Source organism: Lepeophtheirus salmonis, chromosome 13, assembly GCF_016086655.4.
Source record: "Lepeophtheirus salmonis chromosome 13, UVic_Lsal_1.4, whole genome shotgun sequence".
In the NCBI taxonomy this organism is placed as follows: Eukaryota; Metazoa; Arthropoda; class Copepoda; order Siphonostomatoida; family Caligidae; genus Lepeophtheirus; species Lepeophtheirus salmonis.
In genome coordinates, this window is record NC_052143.2 from 27,246,877 (window position 1) to 27,269,335 (window position 22,459).

At 29.7% G+C, this 22,459-nt stretch overlaps 1 protein-coding gene across 1 annotated transcript; it reads left to right on the forward strand.

Annotated features, from left to right (window-relative positions):
* Positions 1 to 1,547: 1,547 nt before the first annotated feature.
* On the forward strand, positions 1,548 to 21,082 carry LOC121127928 (RIMS-binding protein 2). The gene is given in 19 exon segments (XM_071893105.1): positions 1,548 to 1,702; positions 2,240 to 2,377; positions 2,506 to 2,683; positions 6,457 to 6,702; positions 7,922 to 8,329; positions 8,869 to 9,013; positions 9,083 to 9,423; positions 9,487 to 9,821; positions 9,880 to 10,123; positions 10,199 to 10,525; positions 10,590 to 10,693; positions 10,695 to 10,905; positions 11,086 to 11,194; positions 11,269 to 11,395; positions 11,463 to 11,943; positions 12,444 to 12,500; positions 17,258 to 17,326; positions 18,487 to 18,569; positions 18,642 to 21,082. Coding segments are annotated over 19 exon segments (4,068 nt in total). The 5' UTR covers positions 1,548 to 1,666; the 3' UTR covers positions 19,071 to 21,082.
* The last annotated feature ends 1,377 nt before the right edge of the window (positions 21,083 to 22,459 follow it).

Consider the following 22,459-nt stretch of genomic DNA (forward strand, 5'->3'; position numbering starts at 1 on the left):
TTACTAAAAATGTAAATTTTGTTGAAAGTAAGAAATATATTATTATGAGTCCTTTATTTAAATAGTTTCCTTTAATTTTTGAAAAAAAGTATCTAAAAAAAACTCACTCATTATTAAAGGATATACTAAATTAAAGCCATGAAAGACATTACAATATGTATTACATATTCTTACACAATCCAAATAGGGTTCTCTTTAAATTCCCCAATTTAAAAAAAGGATATAAATTTGCATTAAGATCATTTTGATTGTTAAAGGTTTGTGTAATTTATTTATAAGTAGGTCCCTTGTACAAACAAAGGAAGTTTAATTAATATTTGTGAGTTAATCAGTCATTTAAAAACATAAATTAAATGGTTATATTTTTAAATGAAAAATTCATTTCCAAAAACAGATATTTTCATATTTTCAACGGTCCGCTTTATTATATTCATTTATATAGCAGTTGAATGGTATAAATACTATTAAACTGTTGTTGTTGTGTTCAATGTCAGCTAAGTTTATTTAATACATACGGCAAATTTATGATGTTATCCAAAACCATTTAATTACGTTTTAGTTTTGTTCAGAGCTTTGTATTATTTAAAATTAGCAAATTTCACTCTTATTTATTTTAATAGTATTTTTGGGATCAAATCCATTCATTTTCTTAGAAATAACTGTGTTTTAAATACAAAGTATTATTTTCTGCCATGTTTGTGAAGCACTTTTTTTGGGATAAAGTCTGATATAGAATTTAAAGGATAAATATCTTTAAGATTGGCTACATAAGTTAAACATATTAACCATAAATAATGGCAGCCAGAATATCTTGGTTGTCCCCAAAATGGAAACTGATTTTGAAAATCAACTCTTTAATCTATATTGTACAAGATACAATGAGCTATTATTCAATTGTAAATTAAAGTGAATTTACAAGTGATACAAAATATGATCTGTCCGTAGTGACTGTATGCAATGAACCTTTTGGGGATTTTTCTTTCTTAAGACGGTAAAAAGAAAGAATAAATATATAAAAAAGAAGGTCTCCTGCTTGTGCTACAAATATGGAAATTAACTTTCGCCCATCTACACACAACTCTCCTCTTCTCTTCTTTTTTTCCCCTTCGAGTCTTGAGACCTGAATAGAATTATAATAAGCCTTTCTTCAATCATACTTTTAAAAGAAGCTACATGATTTAGAACTACTAAATATAAATAGATCCAACTATGGATTATTATTTAAATATGTTTCCCATATTTTTAAATTAATAAGAACAAACACATTCAAATCCGTTGTTTTTTCTTGCTGGTCCAAGTATGTATTTAAAAAAAAGGGTCCACATTACAAAAAATAAAGCACTATCGATTTTCAAATGTTATTAAGGGTCTTTTTTCCTTTTCCCTTCTTCTCTTTTCAACCAAAGCAGGAGCACTTTTTTCTTCCTCTTATTCCTTTACCATCGGCTGAAGGGCTTTCTTTCTTCGTTTTACTCTTTATTTCACCGTTTTGGCGACTTCTTCTCGTGTGTGTTTGTTGTTCAACTATTTCTTCCTTCTTTTTCTTTAGTATAGTCAGCTGTAGTTAGACGTTGATACACCATTTTTTTTATTTATTTTTATTTTTAATATTCTTTTAGTAAAATATATATAATAAATTCAAAATTACGATTTATTTCGAAAAGAAATGTCCAATTCTCGTGGATTAGAAAATGTTTTACAAGTGAGTGATGCAGATTGGTCGGGGAATCCGGAATAAGTACAATTATTCTTTATATAAAGAATGACCGGTTATAAATAGTGCTAATCTATTTTCTTTCTTCAATATATGTGTGACTCAAATTGCTTTATATAATTATTATGTATCCGAATTTCTTTGTATTGTCATTTGTACCTGTCTATTCTAGTTTTATATGAAGACTGTGGAAAAAAATATTATGTTTAGATTTAAAAAAATAAATTATTTTCCTTCTTCATCAAAAGGAAATTAGTTCCTTGTCTTAAAATGGTGCCAGAGAAGCAACAGTGATGATGAAAAAAGAGCAAAGAATAGAGGGGGGTCAATTTTCTTAAACAACTACAATAAATGGGCATTTAGAAGAACAAAATATAAATTTATAGGTTTTTTTCTAGCAATAAAATATTTTATCATCTTTTTATGGTAGGATCTGTACGATTCTTATTTTTGCTTTGATGTATTGTATTATTGATATTCTACAAGCAAAAAAATCTTCTTATTCATTTTCTTTCTAATTTACAGCAAATTCAAGAATCAACACAGAATCAAATGCATTTGGAAAGTACTCAAAATCAAATCAACTCTCGATTAAAGACCGTTAGGGTCGATCCTCTTAAAGAACTACAGCAAGATGAACTGGACGAAGTTGCGAATCTACAGGTTATTTACTTTCATAAAAGAAAGAAATTCGTAAATCATGATGCATTTTTTCCCCCTCTATTTATCTCTTCCCTCAAAATCATCATCAAACCAACCTATTCAACATTTACATTTATACATATACATAGTCACAATTGAGGGAAATCGATAAAAAAATTGAATTGGAAAATGTTAATTATGAAGAACTCATGTTAGAACTTGCTATGCTTAAAAAAACGGGGCAACAAAGTTCTTTTCAAACAGTGTTACAACCAACTCAAAGCAATCATCAAACCGTATCTGTAGAGATTCATCAGCAAGATAAAGGTAAAAAACCCAACAATATTCAAAGATAATGTCATGTAAACATTGAAAAAAGCAGGGAATTTTATTTGATACCATCATTATTCTTTGTCTTCTATGTTGTTTGTTGGCCGTTGTGTGTAACGTTTTTTTTTTTTTGTGTTTTTTTTAAGTGTTCGTCATAGCCATACCAGCTTTCCTAGTTTATATACTTTAGGATATACCCCTCTGATTAAAAAAGAAATCATTATTTTCTAATTTCAAAGTCTATTCTCATTCAATTCTCAAATCTATTTTGTAACGACGTTGGTATACGTGCTCACAACCTATTTTGACATTATTATCGATATTATCGTTTTGACAGATACAAATGATGACGTCTTTTGTTGTGCTCTGCCATTTCCTACCATGTATCTAAAAATTAAAGGAAAAACCAATTTAGGGGGAAGTTCTTTATAAACTTTTGAAAAATGGTTGAATCATTACAAAATTCTGAATTCGGACGGAAGAATATAACAAAATCATTCATTTAGCAATATTTTTTTACTCATAAAAAATGTATACTTCTTGTGGTATGCTCTGCGATTTTTTACAATATAAAAAAAAGGAAAGAAAAATCAATTTAGGGCAAAATTCTTAAAATCTTTGGGAAGATTGTTTATCTTTTATTTAAAATTTAGTCTTTACATAAAGCTAAATTTGGATAACTGATGTTGTCATATTCTTCCGAATTTAGCATTTTGTAAAAATTAACTATTTTTAGAAAAATGAACAATATTTAAATAAAAATGAACAATATTTAAATAAAAAATGAAGAATTTCTCTTTAAATTGATTTGTTTCTTTCATTTTTTTTAATAATAGAAAATTGCAGAGCACACCAAAAGATATCAAACCTTTTTATGTGTTAAGAACAAACTAACAATGCAAATGTCGTGGCAACATAATCAAAAAATAAATATAAGAATCAAATGAGAATTTAATTCGTATTTAGAGAATAATAAGCTTTTTTTATTAGACCTCGTATATTTATATAATAAACAAACTAATTATGATTCTTGATATTTAGAGAAAGAAAAAAATATATATCTAAAATATTAAGTATTCATAATAATCTCTTTTTCTTTTTCAATTAAAAACAATCACTCTTTATTTTGATTTTGACATTTTGAAAAATTGATTTTAAAACATTACGTCAATTGTTTCGATTAATATTTTATGATTAATGAAAATTTATGACATTGTGCTAATTGAATACATATGTACAAATATGTACTTGAGTGTTCACCCAACAAACTATAATAATTGCATATTAGGTATTATAAACAACCAATATTACAACCAGGTCCTTAGTAGATAACCTTATTTCCTATATTGTCTTTAATTTTTCTATTCATGTTTCTGTTCACTTTATCATTCTACTTTTTCTTATTTTAATGAATTATTTTGTATTTTATTTTCTACTAGTCAAGGTAGAGCTCTATCATCCTGTTTCTGCTATTGTTTTCCCCCTACATATATCATTATCCTATTTTAACAATATTTCTTGACTCTACTTTACAACAAACTTTTCTTCAAACACAAACACTTTTTGTTTGTGGTTGACTGTAGTCTTATAAAAATCAATACGTATTATAGAGACTCAAATATATTTTCTAAACTCTAAATTCGTAATTTTTTCAGTTTTACAAGATATATTTTTTTTTGTAAAATTACCTTTTAAGCCATATTAAGTTATCTCTCATTAAAAGTTCTTCATTTAAGTATGTAAAAAAATTGGATTGGAAGTATTTGTTCCCAAAGGAGAGTTTTTCCAAACAAGTTACTTAGTCCTTGAGCTCGTATGATTGTAACAAATTTATCTTCAAGTCCAAATAATATAATAATATCTTTCACAGTATTTCTTTTAAAATATTATTTTAAGTGTGGTATATAAATGTCTCTTTAAAAACATTTTTTTGAATACTTGGAAGAACATCAGACCCATTTAATAATTTTTACGATATAAAAATATTCAACCGAATTACGAAATACAATTTATAGTTAGATAAAAACTAGTAAAAACATATTTTAATTTATTGCAATACATAGATTGCAAAACTTTTATGCTCAATATTCTAAAATGGTTACCTTTGTAAAGTTTAGCGAGCTGTTTCTGAGGGAAACAATAATTTATGTCCAATTTTCCCTCTTTTTTTTTTTGCTTCTTAACAAAAAATTTGAGATAGAATAAGTCAAAGTTTGAGGAAGACTTACAAAAATAAAAATATAATACTTCATTATAACTAACTTTTCTTAACGTTTGATTAAGAAATATGTAGAAATTTACATATAATAAGGTTTTTATGTCTTTTCTTAGGTAAAATATTTACTTTTGGAGAAAAAAAAAAAAAAAATTAAATAAAATACAATGGTCTTAAATATAGACATCAAGGAATATTACATAGTTTTCAAAAGTTTTAGGACCAATTTCGACATTTTAGACCATATATTTACATTCATTGGTATTTAATAATATATTATTAGAGATGCTTATTTATCAGCGAAAGATCAAGTTTAATACATTTTTAGCTTGTCAAATAATCGAACAATTATTGAAAAATACATTTATTACTTTTTGTTAAAATATTGAATTTCTTGAATACAGTTCGAATACTCTTTCCTTTATTAACATCTATAAGTAAAATAAATATCAGAATCACTTCTTAAAGTTAGTATCTTTGGCCAAACTCCTTATTGATTTTTTAATCTAAATATCAGGCTTCGTGCACTGTTTTTGAAAGTAGAAGGGGCGCCAATAATAGTCATATAAAAAGATGGTAGTACATATAGGAATACAAGCTGTCGTCATTTTCCCGGCCATGTACTCTTTTTAAATTCTACCCAAAGCATCCCCGGGTTTTTTTTTTCATAAAATGTTAATTTCGGGAATGTAAAAAGATGACATGTTCATGCAAAAGCTGATTTTTGATCTCTCTCATTTAATATAAAATAGGAATTTTCTGTAAAAAAATAGCAAATAAAAGTGATTTTTTCTATTGAAGAAATCAAAGATAATTTACAAAAATCATAATTTACCCTTAAGTTTTTCAAATTTTTACCTTATCTCTCCTAAAACCGGCACAATTTAAGCCAAATTTCCTTTTTTTGGAAATCCTCCCATATGGACAACCTAACAACATGATTATTGTCTTTGTATACTGGATGGATACTCAACCCTTCTCATTTCCCGAGCATGTGTTATTTTGACATCTTGTCTATAGCATTTGTGGGACTTTTTTATAAATTCATGAATTGTCTGGTATTTTTTGTGTTAAGTGGATTTTAAGGATATAAAAACAGGACATATTTGTGCAAAATAGAACGGTTGGCCTTAATTTAAAATCGGGATTCTCTGTAAAATAACATATATTGATTTAAAAAAATCAAAATTTAACCACTAAAACTGGCATAAGTTGGACCAGATCTCTTTTTCTTAAAGTCAAAATATGGAGATTCTAGCAATATGATAATTCTGAAAAAGTGGAAAAGCCATGGTTGCCATGTTGCGCGGTCCCTGCATATTTATATGACTAACAAATATGACTGTTTTATCCCTTTTCATAAAAATATAAGCCATTGGGTTGATATAAGGTTTTCGAAGTTCTTTGAAGTAGAGATGTAAGAGCGCTCGGTAAAATGAATAATGATTTCGATGATTACGAATCCCCTTTCTTTACTCTCTCTCTCTCTCTATCTCTCTTTCACATACATACACACACCAAACTCACACCTTCATTCATTCACTCACAAACACAGATTCCCACTCCACCTCCTCCTGTCTTTCAGATGCTGCTAATAACAACTTCGAAGACACGGACAATTATAGAATTCTAAGTAGTATAGTCAAAACCTCGAGTGATGGCAATATATTAGGCTCAGCACTCTCAGCTTCGTCGTCTTTGATCGGCGGGAGAGGTGGCCTATTGAGTGGAAACAACAAGTTATACAACGCCTCGGAGTGCGGTGATAACTTGGAATTCGTACGGAGAATTTCTCAATCAGGTAAAGAACCAGTACACCAACCATTCAACCAGTCAAGAAACATTTCACTAAAAAATAATTAAGTGTTTTCCATTGCTGGACACACACATATCTAATTACCATAGCTCTTATTTATTTTTAAAATGACTTTGGAAATTGTAAAAGGTCTCACCTTCAGAATATTATATGTTATACAAAAAAATATATAAATATTTTTGCTCAAATCATGGAAAAAATAAATGAAGAGATTCTAAATATGTCTTTTCCCCCTGCCCCTTCTATAATACATATCTTATCAATTCTTTCTTCTTTAGTATATATGTAAAGTCATTTATTATTTTATTGTATGTTCTTCACAAAGAATGTACAAGAATCATTGCAGTAAAAGAAATCTTATCCATTGCATGATTGAATACATTACTTATCATTTTCATTACTCCTTCTTATTAGACTGTTCCAAGAAGAAAGAAATGATTTTTTTAAAATCACTCGGTGGTGATTTAAAAAAAAAATTATTCTGCTTGTTTTTGTTTATTTTTATTTTACATTTGTACTTCGTATATTAGATACCCTTATTCGTTTGAAGCACTTGCCATTCTCTTTCTTTCTCTCTCTCTCTCTCTCCGTGTTAAAATTTAACTTCTGCCTATATAGATACTATTAACCTTGTACATGTATTTGATAAATAATAATTTCCCTGTTCTATTTTTTTAATAAGCATTGCATTTCCTTGGCTTCAGGAAAATCCACTTCAGCTGATGAGGTGTAAACAGGCTATATTTTTTGTTTTTCTCTATCAACATTACTTTAATATACAAAAAAAAATTATTATGGGACATTAATATTTTTTTTACTTTCTCAAAGATATTTATATTATGGAAACTTTAAATTTATATCTATTTATTACAGGACATATTTTATGAATTTTTAATTTTCTTGCTCATTGTAGTTGATGGGGGCATATATTGAGTTATTTTAGTATATATTATATAAGGTAAAATTTTTACTATATATTCGTAAAAATTGTACTATTTAATTTATATTTGCATCGTATTGTATGAGCCTTTCATCAATTAAATCCCCCTCAAAGAAAATTTAAATCATCAATTCAAAATGATATCGATATTGGATTGAAACATTCATTTTGCTTACATTTTTTCTCTTTCTTTTCTTCGAAATGACTTTCAAACCAAATTTATATTGTGTTTGTTATATTGTTTTGTTTATTTAATCACTTTAGATACGAGACTAAACGGTAAACTCGACGGGTATCCATCGGATTTAAATCTTATTAATGATGGAAATTACGGGTTTATTACCACCTCAGCGGATGAAAACTCATTGGTATCCACAGCCTTAAATAGCCCACAAATCCCTAAATATTTGATTGATCACCATCATCCGTCGCAAAATTATGGAACTGGGAGTTTTAACCGTTTTGGTACATCTAATATAATTTCAGCTAATCATCCAACCTTGCCTACAACTGTCTCCCTCCATGGACTCTCTCAAAATTTACCAGCAAATCATTTTTTAGATAATTATTATGATACAGAAAAATTATCACTCAAATCCCCCCATGTAGTCTACAATACTACTACCACAACAAATACGACTACTTCTGATTTTTCTGCAGATAAAATTAATGGTAAGATTACTGTAAACAATTCGGCACTCGGTAAACTTCGACCCTTCCCTTAAAATTAACAACAAAGGACAGTAATTTGAGTTATGTATTTATATTGTTTTATCTGACCTTGAATTTTGACATCTCAAAATTTATTTCAAGGTTTGTATCTCAATTTGTTTAAAAAGATTTGGTCAATTTCGCACTTGACCTTGACCTCTTCAAATGTAATGGCCGACTGCGGTAGGCATATATAATCTTCCTACAAATTTTGACCAAAAAACTTTGTTGTAATTTTATCCTTAATCATCCTTAACTTTTTTTTGTGTAACCTTAACCTCTGGAAACGGGGTCGTTTCTATTAAGATATATAATCTTCCTACAAAGCATCACCAAAATTGATCTTTAACTTTTTCAGTAATATTTATTACAAACAAACTGAGGCATATACTCTGTTCAACTTTGCTAGCAGATATAATAAAGGAACATTCAAATTATAAGAACTGTTGATTTGTATATTTTTACTAACATATGTGCTGTTAAACACTTCGATTTTGCAGCTGATGTCTTAGCAATGGCATACAATACTGGGATATCGGATCCTTTTATGTTTCAAAATTTCAACGCTCCTCAATCTATCTCCGAGCCAACTGTTGATATGCTTGAAATTCCTGGCAAAGGAAGGTGTTACGTATACAATGCAAGGTTATTATTTTGTTACATTTCTACATAGTTATTGATTATTATAAAATATAAAATCTATGTTTTATACAGATATAATTATGATCCTTTTCAACAATCATTGAATGAAAATCCAGAACATGAACTGTATTTATTTGGTGGGGACTATGTACTAGTATGGGGAGACATTGATGAAGATGGATTTTTAGAAGGAGAGCTACTTGATGGTCGAAAGGGCCTAGTTCCGTCAAACTTTGTTGAGAAACTTGTTGGGGAGGACTTACTGGAATTTCATGAATCAGTCATTTTAGGACTGAATGACCCAACTATGGAAGACGTTTATGAAACAACAGTTCCTCAAGATTTGCCCTTAGATTTTGGTGGTGGGAACACAACAACCTCTCCAGAGATCGATATGTCATGGCAAAGACCTTGTAAGCTGTTGATTGTGTTTGTTGATAATAACACACTAATTTTCTTTCTTACTAAAATGATAGTTGAAGAAGACAATCACTTATTAAATGCGACATATCTATCGCCTGAAGTCGAAGTCAACTGCCATATTGACGACTTTACTATGAAAGGTGACATTGATGTAGTAACCAATGAATCTCCAACTCGAGAAGAAAATGCTGGTGGTACAATCCCTGCTCCAAGACAATTAACTCTTGAAAGACAATTAAATAAAAGTATTTTAATTGGTTGGACAGCACCTGATTGTCCGAATGGAGTTATTGAGATGTATCATGTCTATGTTGATGGGTTTTTACGTACAACTGTTCGAGCAATGGATAAAACAAGAGCTTTAGTCGAAGGAGTTGATAGTGCAAGGGTAGGTGCAAATTTGGACCTTAATAATTAAAAGTTTATTTCTGATCAAATTTATTCAGCCACATCGTATTAGTGTTCGGTCAGTCACTGTTAACAGAAGGACTTCAAAAGATGCTGCATGCACAATGATCATTGGAAAAGATGCTCCTTTGGGGCCTTCTTGTGTGAAGGCCAGTAACATCACGAGTACTTCTTCCGTTATTTCATGGCTTCCTTCTAATAGTAATTTCCAACACACTGTGTGTATTAATAGTGTTGAAGTTAGAACTGTAAGACCTGGCGTCTATAAACATACAATAACTGGTAATGTATTTATATTGTGTATATTATCATACAGTTTGTACAGCCCAACAATATTTTATTTCTAAACATTTGTAGGACTAACACCTAATACTACATATCGAGTGACAGTTCGTGCTAAAAATATCAAAGCTTCACCTTACGTTGATGAAAAAAGTTTGGTTCGACTATTAGAAAAATTGTCTGCTCACACTGAGTTTAGAACACTAGCAAAAGGTCTTCCAGATCCACCTATGGATGTACGGGTAGATGGAGGCCCTCAAGATGGAACGATTTTGGTTACATGGATACCTGTTACCCTCAATGTATCAACTACTTCAGGAACTGCCACTAAAGCCATGCCTGTAACAGGTTATGCTGTTTTTGCAGATGGAAAACGAGTCACTGATGTAGATTCTCCAACAAGTAAAACATATTTCTATCATGATTTTTTTATTATTATTAACTTCCATTTTGCATTTTCAATTAGGTGATCATGCATTAGTTGATTTGGGATGCATCGGTCATTTTAACCCAAAGTTCATTACTGTTCGTTCTAAAAGTAGAGATCTACTTTCAAATGATTCAACAGCTGTTCCAATTCAACAAAAAAACAGGGAAAAAAGGACAACGAATTACTGATATACGTGGAGGTCGTTATACTCAAGGAGGTGTCAGAACAATGGGCCGGACAGGAAGAGGGAGATTTAGAGGTGTTAGGGATGCTACTGGTCAGCTTGTTATAGAACATGATGAAGACAACCTTAGTGATAAAGAGCTTTATGCTAGAAATATTCCTGCAATAGGTAAGGCTTCATATAAAGATTATCTACATACTCTTGTGTTTCTAATAAGAGGAGTCTTAGTTAGTAAGGAGGGGATCTGGTGACCATTAGGAATGTTAGGGTCTGTGTAAATATACATAGAACAAAAATGTAGATAACACATGTGTATAATAATTCAATAATTAATACGTACCCATGTAGAAATTACAAAAGACTCTGCCAGTGAGTTTGATCAATATAGTGATGAAGACTACGATAGAGAAAGACGTTTCCATGGCCGGCATCATCATGGAAATATGCGGAGGAGGAGGTTAGCTATAATTGTCAATTTTTTTTAAAGCAAATATATTTACACTAAATGATGTTATTATTTTTTTATCAAAGGCAACATGGACATAAGGAAAGTTCACGTATTTTTGTTGCCTTATTTGACTACGACCCTCCAACAATGTCACCCAACCCAGAAGCTTGTGATGAAGAATTGCCATTCCGAGAAGGACAATTAATAAAGGTAAGCTCATATGGTTATATTTGTCTTTTTAAGAATCCTGATGACCTTCATGAGGTGATTATTTCAGATTATTGGTGAAAAAGACGCTGATGGTTTTTACTGGGGTGAATGTGGAAATAAATCTGGATATGTTCCATGCAATATGGTGTCTGAAGTTCAAGTAGATGATGAGAAAGTAGCACAAGAACTTTTAAAGGATGATATGAGTAGAGGTCGTGGAGGTCGATATTCGAATAGAGATAGATGGGGTGATATATATGCTAATACACCTGTCCGAAAAATGATAGCTCTATATGACTATGATCCTCAAGAACTATCTCCGAATGTGGATTCAGAAGTTGAATTATCTTTCTATACGGGTGATGTCATTTACGTCTACGGAGAAATGGACGATGACGGATTCTACCTCGCTGAGCTTAAGGGTCAAAGAGGTCTTGTGCCATCAAATTTCCTAACGGATGCTCCAATAACAGAGTACGACAGGGGGAAAAGGATAGGTCCTGGAGCGAGTGGACCACCTCCTCCACCTCGAGGACCCACGAAAAAAGGTAATATGTATTGTTTAAAAAAAATAACATTTCAATGTATTCCTAGAGACGAATATCGGAGAAATATTTCTTGCCCTCTAACATAAGATAATAATTTACTCTTACAACTGTTTTAACCTTGCTTCTTTTAATTTTGATTGCAATTATTAACACAGCAATTCCTTTTGCTTTAAGTACGTTGATGAAACTATAAAGATAGAAAGTCATCAATTGATTGGTGAATGGTGGTCTATAATGGATGGTATAAATTGATAATAATAATAAGTGCTTAAGATTCTATAGATTCTTACAAAATAGAATATGCAAAGAAAATATTTTTTTTTCTATTGTTTTACTACGGCATAAAGGACTGTTCAAACGTTAAAAAATTATAGCGTACATACAAACATACATATATTGATTAAGACATCGGAGTATATTACTTAAACTTTTTCCATACATTATTTGTTTGATTTTTTTGTTTCGTTTTTATTTCTAAACAACTACATGATTTGTTCTAGAATCCATACGTACTGCTTGGAATGCTGTGGGACGTTTTATGATGCTATCTGGAAAAACATAACGTGCGTAACTATGCTAAAAGAGAATTGTATTTTCATTTTTGTCATCAGCAGTTCAAGATATGAAATTTAGGCTAATACTTTCACCATGAAAATTTTGAAAAAAATTTAATAGTTGAAGATTCAATTATAGTTAAAGATATAGATTTTTGGAGTCCTTGAAGAATAAAAATAAGTATGAAAATGGGTAACAAATTAAAAACTTTGATAAATGGGTGACATTCATCTTATATTGATATTTTTAGGACCATTTTTTTTAGATTGGAGTTATTCTTATTAAATTAAGTCGTCTTTATACTTGGGTATTAGGACCTTGCATTATTACATTCATATTACTGCGTTTTACGGGTTATAGGTGGTCATTGGAGTTTGCATAGTTTTTTCAGGGTTGTAATCACTTCATAAAAATAAGTTGTAAAGGAGAAAACAACGGATTTTTTTAATTTCACAATGATAAGTACATTTTGCACTTATCAGCTAAAAATAGAAATTGTATATTATGTACAATTTTTTCCTAATATAAAGACCCTCTCATCTCATTTTTACAAAAAAATGTCGTTTGAGTATGAATTCATGCTGGAACTTATATATTTTATAATATACCACAAGAATATACTTTTTAAGGACTTACTATATTGTGATTATCTTCAACTTAAAGCTACAACATATTCCTTTCTTTCAAAAATGGGAGTTTTTGTGATGACAAAAGTTTTGTTTTTTATATATACATTTTAAAATCACCAGGCCTCATATTCTAAGTATTGTGGGTTGACGCCATAGAGATAAAAACATAGAGGAAGTTGACGTCGTTATAGTTGACCAAAACATTCAAATTAATGTAGTAATAAATGGCTATGTTAATAATGTAGGGGGCGGGGCGGTTCGAATAATTTTATGGTTGATCCTTACTGTATTTTACATGTAATTATATTTTTCTGTATGGAATTCTTCAGTTTTTATAAAATAATAGGATGATTCCATACAAGATCTGGAGGGATTGCAGTATAATTGATAAATAACTATATTTTTGATTGTTTTTTGTGTTCTTTTAATTGGTCGGATGGAGTTGCACTGATTAAGTATACTTCTTTGAAGTCCATATACATAATGTATATATTTAATGCTCTAGGAGCAAACATAAGCACATTGATTTCAAGAGAATAATTTCTCGTTTCATTTCATTGTTTTAGTCAACTAACTTTTGGCCTAAAAAAATATCACTTGTTTTGATCAGCGTAAACTCTATGTAATTGATCTCTATGGTTGAAGTTCAGAAAATATTGAGTCCTCAATAATGTACTTAAATTTTAATTTAATGACAACATTGAGATAGATCATTTTGTTACTCCCTCAACTTTGGCACCTCAATACAAATGACGAATAAATAATAATTATCTTCTTTATTACACTCTTTTTTGCTTCGGAGCGACTTACCTATAACTGGGGAAAATACGGTATTATTTCTGTTAAGTCACGTTTTTGCAAATACACAATATGTGCTTTTCAGAAAAGGAATAATTTCATTTATGTGAAGTTTGTCATTTGTACTTTGTTAATTTGATATCTATCACTTTACCTTAGTGACTCCTATACATACATACCTATGTATAAGATTCAAATGATGTAATCTTTTGAATCTGTGTACATACTAGAAGTGGGCACCCGCTAATTTTTCATTATTTCGCTAAAAGTAAATCCGCTAATGGTTCGGCTGTTCCGCTAATTGTCCTAGTTTTGAGGGTTGTGGGCCCCCGAACGCTAATCCGCTAAACTTAATCCACTAATTAAATTATTCTATACAAAGGTCAGTAAAAATGAATCGCTGATTACCGAGGAAACAGATCAGAGGTTCCCAACAAGGGAGGAATATTCAGGGGGGAACATAGTTGTACCTTGTTAATGACCTAAGACTCTTAATGGCAAACTAAACCCCTAAGTGGATTTTCTGTATTCTTCATTATAATTTGTATGTAAAGTCCTTCAGACTTCTTCCTCACTTGACCTCGTGTAAGTGGCGCTAACAGTCTGACATGACAGAGGCAACGGATTTATAAATCTATTTATTTGAAAGTTGGGTTTTTAATGAGCCTATTAATGACGAGATTTTTTTTTCGTTCAGATATCGGTAAAATTTTTATCATATTAAAAATGAATTTAGATTATTTATTAAATTTTTCCTCTTTTAATTATGTGAACTGGTTATCGAGAACCTCACCGTGTTCATATGATCCCACTAGGCATATTAATGTACAAAAATTTATTCTTCATCTATTAATTCTTTTTAGTCATAGTGGTACAATAAAAATTTATTTTTGGTGAAATGGAAGGAATCATTTTATACAAAGGCCCACATAACATTTCGAACATTCTGTTCGGATTGGTTTTTTTTTGTTTTTTTAAATTGTCCTTTGATTCCTTGTCCGACTAGTTCCTTGAAAAAGATGGCCAATATTGTCAAATCTAAAATCATTTTATCTTGGTACAGATGTAAATTTTCTCCCATATCTTTTTGCATGACAATTATATCTTCTTAAGTAACTTATTGCAACAGATCTACAAAATTGGTCCTGTTTTCCTTCCTATTATCTATGGATCTTTAATGAAGACGTCCATGATCCAAGTGAAAGAACTCCATCACCATTTCTTTCATCTAACTCCAATTCTATAATTATTAACATTTTGATCCATTCATCTATTTCTTGACTTGTTATACTCTTTGATTCCCGATAGCACCTCCATTTCGATAATTTTATTTTTCTGTTTTGACCATCTCTTTCTTCACTTTAAGGTTAGGATACTAGCCAAAAGCAGTTGAAGCAACAGTTACGATAGAGTTATGCTTCCGATGACTAATTTTCACTTTCAAATCTTTCGATATTCCTGCAGCACATTCCGAATACCCTCTTTCTTTATTTCCAAATAATTTTGTAGAGGATATTGGGCATTTTTGTCAATTCTTTGATATAATGATACCAGTTCCACCATAGCTTCGTTTTTAAGCTCTTCCAATAAAGGAATTGTTGTAAAAATGTTATCGTCGAAAAGATAATTAGGTAGATTTTTTTCCATCTGTGTAGGTATTTAAAAGTTGAAGAATGGTTCCAGCACATTTGGCTTATTTATTTTCAAAATCCCCATCTCCAGTGTCAGATTTTCCTTGGTAAGGATCAAATGCAATTAAATATCCAGGAGCTGTGCTTTGTCACTAAACTTTGTACCCAAAACGAATGGGTTTGTTGCGTATGGACGTCTTGCATCTATGTATTCCAAAATATTCTAACACAGCCTCATCATGAGATATTAGATTTTCAGGAAGGAAATGTTCGATGGATATTTTCTTGAAGATGCTTGATAAGAGCCCGCAATTTATGATATTTTTCGTTCTTATTTGAATTTTGGGAGAATTGAAATGCAGGCTTCTCATAATCTGTTCCTGCGCACAGAGTTGATTATGGCTTTATTTTGAACGTCAGGGTCCTTGGAACAATAAAACCTTTTACGATGTAACTCATTACATACAGAAACAATTAAAATTCTAATAAAAAAACTCAATTCTTCTTTTGATGCTTTTACATCATTCCAATTTCTAAAAAGACAATATTTTCTGATTTCTCTGGAAATATCCATTCCAGAATAGGTTCATCAATAAAAAGTTCGAAAAGCTCAGTATTTGAAAATTTACTATAGCTAGAATAATCTCGTTGTAAAAGTTATTTTGGTAAAATTTTATCATAGTTCATGGACCATTAAACTTAATTTGATTTACTTTTTTCCTTGGTATCAAATCATTTGGGATTTTCTTTTCCGTAAGCGATATTAGTCTAATAAAAAAGTAGTTGGTTTCTTTTGAGAAGCTTGAGGGACCCAATTCCGTTCTTTCTTCCTCGTTTCCGAAATATTGTCTTCATCAGGTGGTTCAATAAATATATCATATTGACCATCATGATCGTCTTGTTAAATTTCAAGAATTTTCTTCACAGTAAGACTTGTATTCCTCCATAAATGAAATATATTTAATCATATATGCCTAGTGTGTTCATATGAACACGCTAAATGGAAATAAAAAATTCAAGAATAATTAATTAATTTTACTCAAGTGTTTAATTACATAATGAAGTACAAGAGTATCAAAAATATTGTGTTATTTTAAATTGGTATAATTTTTTTACAAATTTGCAAATAGAATCAATTACCTTCCACAAGAATTCATGGGAAGTTTTTTTTGTTTGAAAGTGCACCTAATAATGGTATGAAAATCAAATGAGTGATTTTTTTGCTAAAGTTTTATTAAGATTATTAAGAATGATCTTGATAATACGAATTAATATTAATTTAAACATAAAAAAGTGTACTGTGATCATATAAACAAACTAAGCATAAATGTTTTACGAACAAACTCAAAGCTTGTCTGAATCAATAGTACCAAATATCAAATCTCCAAAGACCAGTAATTATCTAAGTAAGTAAGGAGTAATGATGGTATTATCATTATTACAATTTTGATATTCCAATAATTTATCAATCCGCTATTTTTTACTTCGTCAACTAGTTAGTGGATTAGCAATTAGCGGAAGTTATTAGCGGAATTCCCACCTCTGGTTCATGTATATATTGTATTATTGGTAAAGACTTGTGTTAGGAATGAAATGGTTGTGAGTAACGTATTGCCTAAATTTTATATATTTTGTTTTTTATTGTTTTTTTTTGTAGGCATAATATAATTTCACATTTTAAGTGTTTGTTCCATAGATAATTAATTATTAATTCAGAATTTTATATGTGTTTTTTTTTAAATACAGCATTAGACGGAGGTTCTGATGATTGTAAGTTGAATATATGATTGATTTCATTTCACCTGCATCATTTTAAAGATTAGTTTGTGTTGTCGTGGGAAAGTCCGTTCCCTTGAGTTCCATCAACTCTCGAATTCTATCAAAATAATGTATTTATTTGTCTTCATTAGATACTAATCTTTTAGGCAAACTGTTCAATGTATCTATTTATACATATTTGTCCTATGGTATTTTAATTATTATGATTATTATTCATCAGTACGTATTCAAAAATATGTTTTCATTTTTTACTAGCAATTCATAGTTACATATATACATATTATGTAATACGTATATTAATATGTTTTTGTCTAGATTTTGGAAATTAAAACGACACAATAACCTTTATTTTATACTAATGATTACTAGTCAGTCTATTATTCATAAATAAAGGTTATTCAATAGGTGGTCTGTTCAACTTTATATCGCCATTATATTGTCATCATTATTTAACCTATAAAATGTTATTGTCTCATAGATTGTAATTATTCGCACTTTCTAGAACCTATCCTAACTTATTTACATCTTTATTTTATTTTCTTAATTTTTCACGAATTTATATGTACATATTATCAGAATCATATTTATTTATTAGTAATAGTTAGTGTTGGATCGATCTAAAAAAACTAAAAAGACTGCAGTCCTATCAGTCCGTTCATTTAAAATTTGTCAGTCCTAGGAGCGGTCTTTATCGGTCTTTTATGGTAACCTCAACAGTTCAAATGAAGTAGATACTAACTATACCCTTTCTGTTGTTCAATATAAGCTCATTCAAGAGACAAGATAGCTGAAGTTTAAGTTGTTGTATGGCTAGAACTTATTATCATACGTTCTAGCTATCATTTATTATTTTCTTTGGTTTTATATTATTCAATCCTATCTATGAGTGAAGAATAACTATAAAGTTGCAAGAACTGGACGATCTAGGTATCAGTCCATAAGACTGTTAAATTGTAAAAAAAGATCTAACCGATTAAAAATAAGGACTGAAAGGGAGGGGGGGGGGAGGGGGGCGATAAAATTGAATAGAGAATCAGTTCTAGGACTGATCCAACACTAGTAATAGTATTATATATACAGATTTTTGTTTCTACATCATACATTCAATCCATAAATTCACAGAAATTAACTCTTAATAACCTATAACATAGATATGAATCAACAGAAACCTCCAGAGCAAAGCACTCAGTCCAAAGTTACAAACCTTGCAAGCACAATCACATCTATATTGCCTGTAAGAAGTTCAATAAATAAATGTTCATACGAAATTATTTTGACTAAGTAATATATACAAATGTATTTATAGGGAAGTAAAGCAAAACAACAACAGCAACAGCTGCAGCAACAACAACAGCTACAACAACAACAACAGCAACAATATCAACAACAATATCACACACCACAGCAACAGAAACCCACTGTGCCAACAGTTATTGATTTGGACAAAATCCCTGGCCTGGACGATTTTGACGAACCTCTTCCCCAATCAAACAAATTTCCTTCAAGTCCAAGAACTGCACTGCCTCCTCGAGCTGGTATAGGAGCTCAAAAGCCGGAGGAACCAAGTGGATTATTGGGAGCTGTAACAGGAGGACTCAGCTCTGGAATTAGTGGATTGGCAGGAGGTACAGGGGCTGTGACTGGAAAAGTTGGAGACATGGCCGGAGGCGCTGCTGCAGCTGCTGGCGGTCTGCTCAACTCCGGAAAAGGACTTTTTAAGAAGTTTGGATTCTGAAAATACTCAAAAACGCAAAAAAATGATTTTTATTTTTTATCTCTGCATATTATATTTCAATTTTGTATGGCTATTCAAGATCTATTTTATAAGTATAAATACGTGTTTAAGCCTATACTTATAACATACATATGAATCCTTCATGGAATCCATGAAATTTTAAAGGATAACAAAATTATTATCTATACTATATTTAATAATAATTATCGAATGTTCTTCCTTTTTATTGTTACTTTGATCCTTAAAATATTTATAAAGTTTTTTAAAAGGATTTAGCAAATGAAACACGACAATATCAAATAACAAAGAAGTATCAATGTTAACAATTAAGCGTAATACGTTAAATCTCTTTCTATTCCCTTTCAATTAATCATCATTTTTTATAAAAATTAAAACACATGAACTGAAATTATAATAATTTTATTTTTTTCTTATAATTGTTTTTTCTATGTCATTTCAAGCTATTATGATCATTTTGATTTGTTTAAATCATATCCGTTTCCATGCCATCTTAGTTTTTTCTAGTTGTCTGTGACACTATAAAAAAGCTTGCTTTGTTTTCATGCTGTCAAGACTACTGTATCATTTTTAATCGACTGTTTCAATTGTCAAAATAACCACAAAACATTTCATTTCATCAACAACAAGGCATTCGGTAAGGCATTATTTTAAACAAAAAATACTTAAATGAATGTTTTGAAGCCTTAAAACGTTATCAAACTTGATTGTTTATATGTATATTATAAGTTTAATCCAGCAATTACATATTTTTTGACTCAACCCTGGAAAAGAATGGTACACATAAATATTTTATTTTCGTTTTAAAAAGTACCTAGCACAAAATTACATTAAGAACTATGTATATACAATTGGACACATAATTATTCCCAAAAATGGTCATACAAAAATTAAAGGGATAAAGGTTTAGTGATTCATCTTTTAAAAATGTTTCGTGATATATGTATATTCCGAACTGTCTCTATATTTGAATATTCTTCTTTATATAATATCAAAAGTAAACTCACTTACACATTAATACTGCCCAAAAAACCTTAGTTTATGAATGTTTGTACTCATCATTTTGGCATTTTTTTTTCTTCAATTTTTTGCACATATCGTTTATTTAGTCCAATTATTCCTTTTTCATTTCTTTTTTAACCATATGGTGATAATATTGAATTATTTTTCTATAATCCTCTTCATGGAAGCTTTTAAGCTGTGATATTAAATATTATTTTGGTATTTTTCTTCCTTATTACAACTACAATTATAATTCAAATATACTTTTAACTAATTCGTTGCATATATGCTTTTTTCCCTATATAAAAAAGCTTTCCTAATAATAATCTATTTAATTTCTCGTTTGAATTCCCCTTACTTAGGGGGAACGTGGCTGAGTTGATCGCATGTCCCTATTTTGTCGAATTTGAATTAAATATTTATTATATTCCAAATCTGGAGACAAAATCATAAGCATTTTAACAATATTCAATTTATATAAAACAAATATGGCATTTCCTTCAAAATCATCTTAATTTTATTCCTTCATCATGCTGATACTAATAATTTTAAATCCATTACTTTGTATTTAATCATACATTCAAACCTATATATATATACAATTAATAGATATTTACACACATAGGTATATGCTAAATAAGGTCAATTTTGTAAATTTATCTTTCTGTGTATACAAAAAAGTTATTCCATCTTTTCAAGGATTATTTTTGTATACTCATCGTTTTAAAAGAATGATACAATATTATGTATTTTTGCCCTAATTTCCAGCATTTTACCTCCGATTTATTTGAGTACATATATACAAATGTATAGGTTTATTCATTTGAGATCTTTGAACCACCATGAACTACAAGGCTTTAGGTAATTTCATAACTTTTATTGATTAATTATCATAATTATTGTTATTATATTTAGTATTGTAATATTTCACATATTGGAAATTCATTCTTGATTTTTTATTTTAAGAAATAAATATTATTGTTGTTTTGTTATTTCATATAATTTATCATTTATATTCTTTGAACTAATATGGCAACAATTTAACCAAAATATCGGGTAAGCTACCAATAAATTGGGTGATTTTTTAAAATGTATATGTTTCCATGACGTCGTTACCTTGAATTGTATCATGTAAGTTTTCCTTAAAAAAGGAGACATACTATAGACCAAATTGGTAGTTAGCCAAATATGTCGAGTATAACAACTTCTATGTATCTCTTAAGCACACCCATACAATAATGTTGTAACAACTGTTTTATAATTATGCATTGACCCAGTCTATCATTGGAATTTTATTTTTCCTCGGTGTTAAACACTAGAACGACGGATGGTTACGACCCCCCCTTAAACAACGGTGGATATCAAATTTGATGGCCATTTATTTTTTTAATATTTGTAACTGTTAGTGGTTTCTAAAATTGAAAGTAATGTATTACCAGTCACTTTTCTATACAAGATAACAGAATATATACCGGCAAAATCCAAAATATTATAAAAACTTTAAAAGGCCATCAGCGAAAATACGTTATATACATTTTCTTGGTATTTAATGTAGAATATTAATTATATACTTAGTTTCCTTATAATCCTGAATTTGTTTTTGGTAGATTTTTTTGTCCATTTGAAATTTTCCCACTTTTGTGAACAGAGCTCAAAATTTTTGTTCTTTTTTTTCTTCATAAGAAGTCAATATTCCCCATTACTTACAAAAATTAGGTTTTGTTTAGTACTTGTTGTGTAGCTTTTAGTTCAGGAAGTATTTCTTTATAAGAAGGATTTATAGTTTCTAAAATAATTATCTTATTTTTCTGATGTTCATTTGCATTTGGAAATAAACTATCTGTTGTAATATTCCTTCCATATACGGTTATGTTAGCTTCATTGCGACAGATTTGGATAAATATTTATCAAATGGTGTTTAAAAATCTTTTTCCAAGTAAGGAAATCAATTTAACAAGTATTTGGAAGAAGTATCAACTGGTAACCTAAAATTTTATAAGAAATTTATCAAGCTTCTTTTCAATATATTGAGTAAATATATAACCTTGCTCTTGTTGGGAATAGTTGCTCATCAATGTTAATATTTTTACATGACCTGTACAATGACTTGTACTTTTCAACGAATGGATCTGATAGTCTTGAAATCAAGGGAAACATGTCACTTTGGAGTCTTTGTGATCTTCTAGAACAAATATCAAAACAGAGAAATCTCAATCATTCCTTATATCGGTCGCGAGGTAAAGTATTCCGAAAGAGATTGATCCCCATTTTTTTTGAGCAAATGTCCCTTTAGCTAAGATTCCTTTCACATACATTATAGCAATTAATTGTTGTATTTCTCTTTTTCTGATTGTACATACATCATTTTA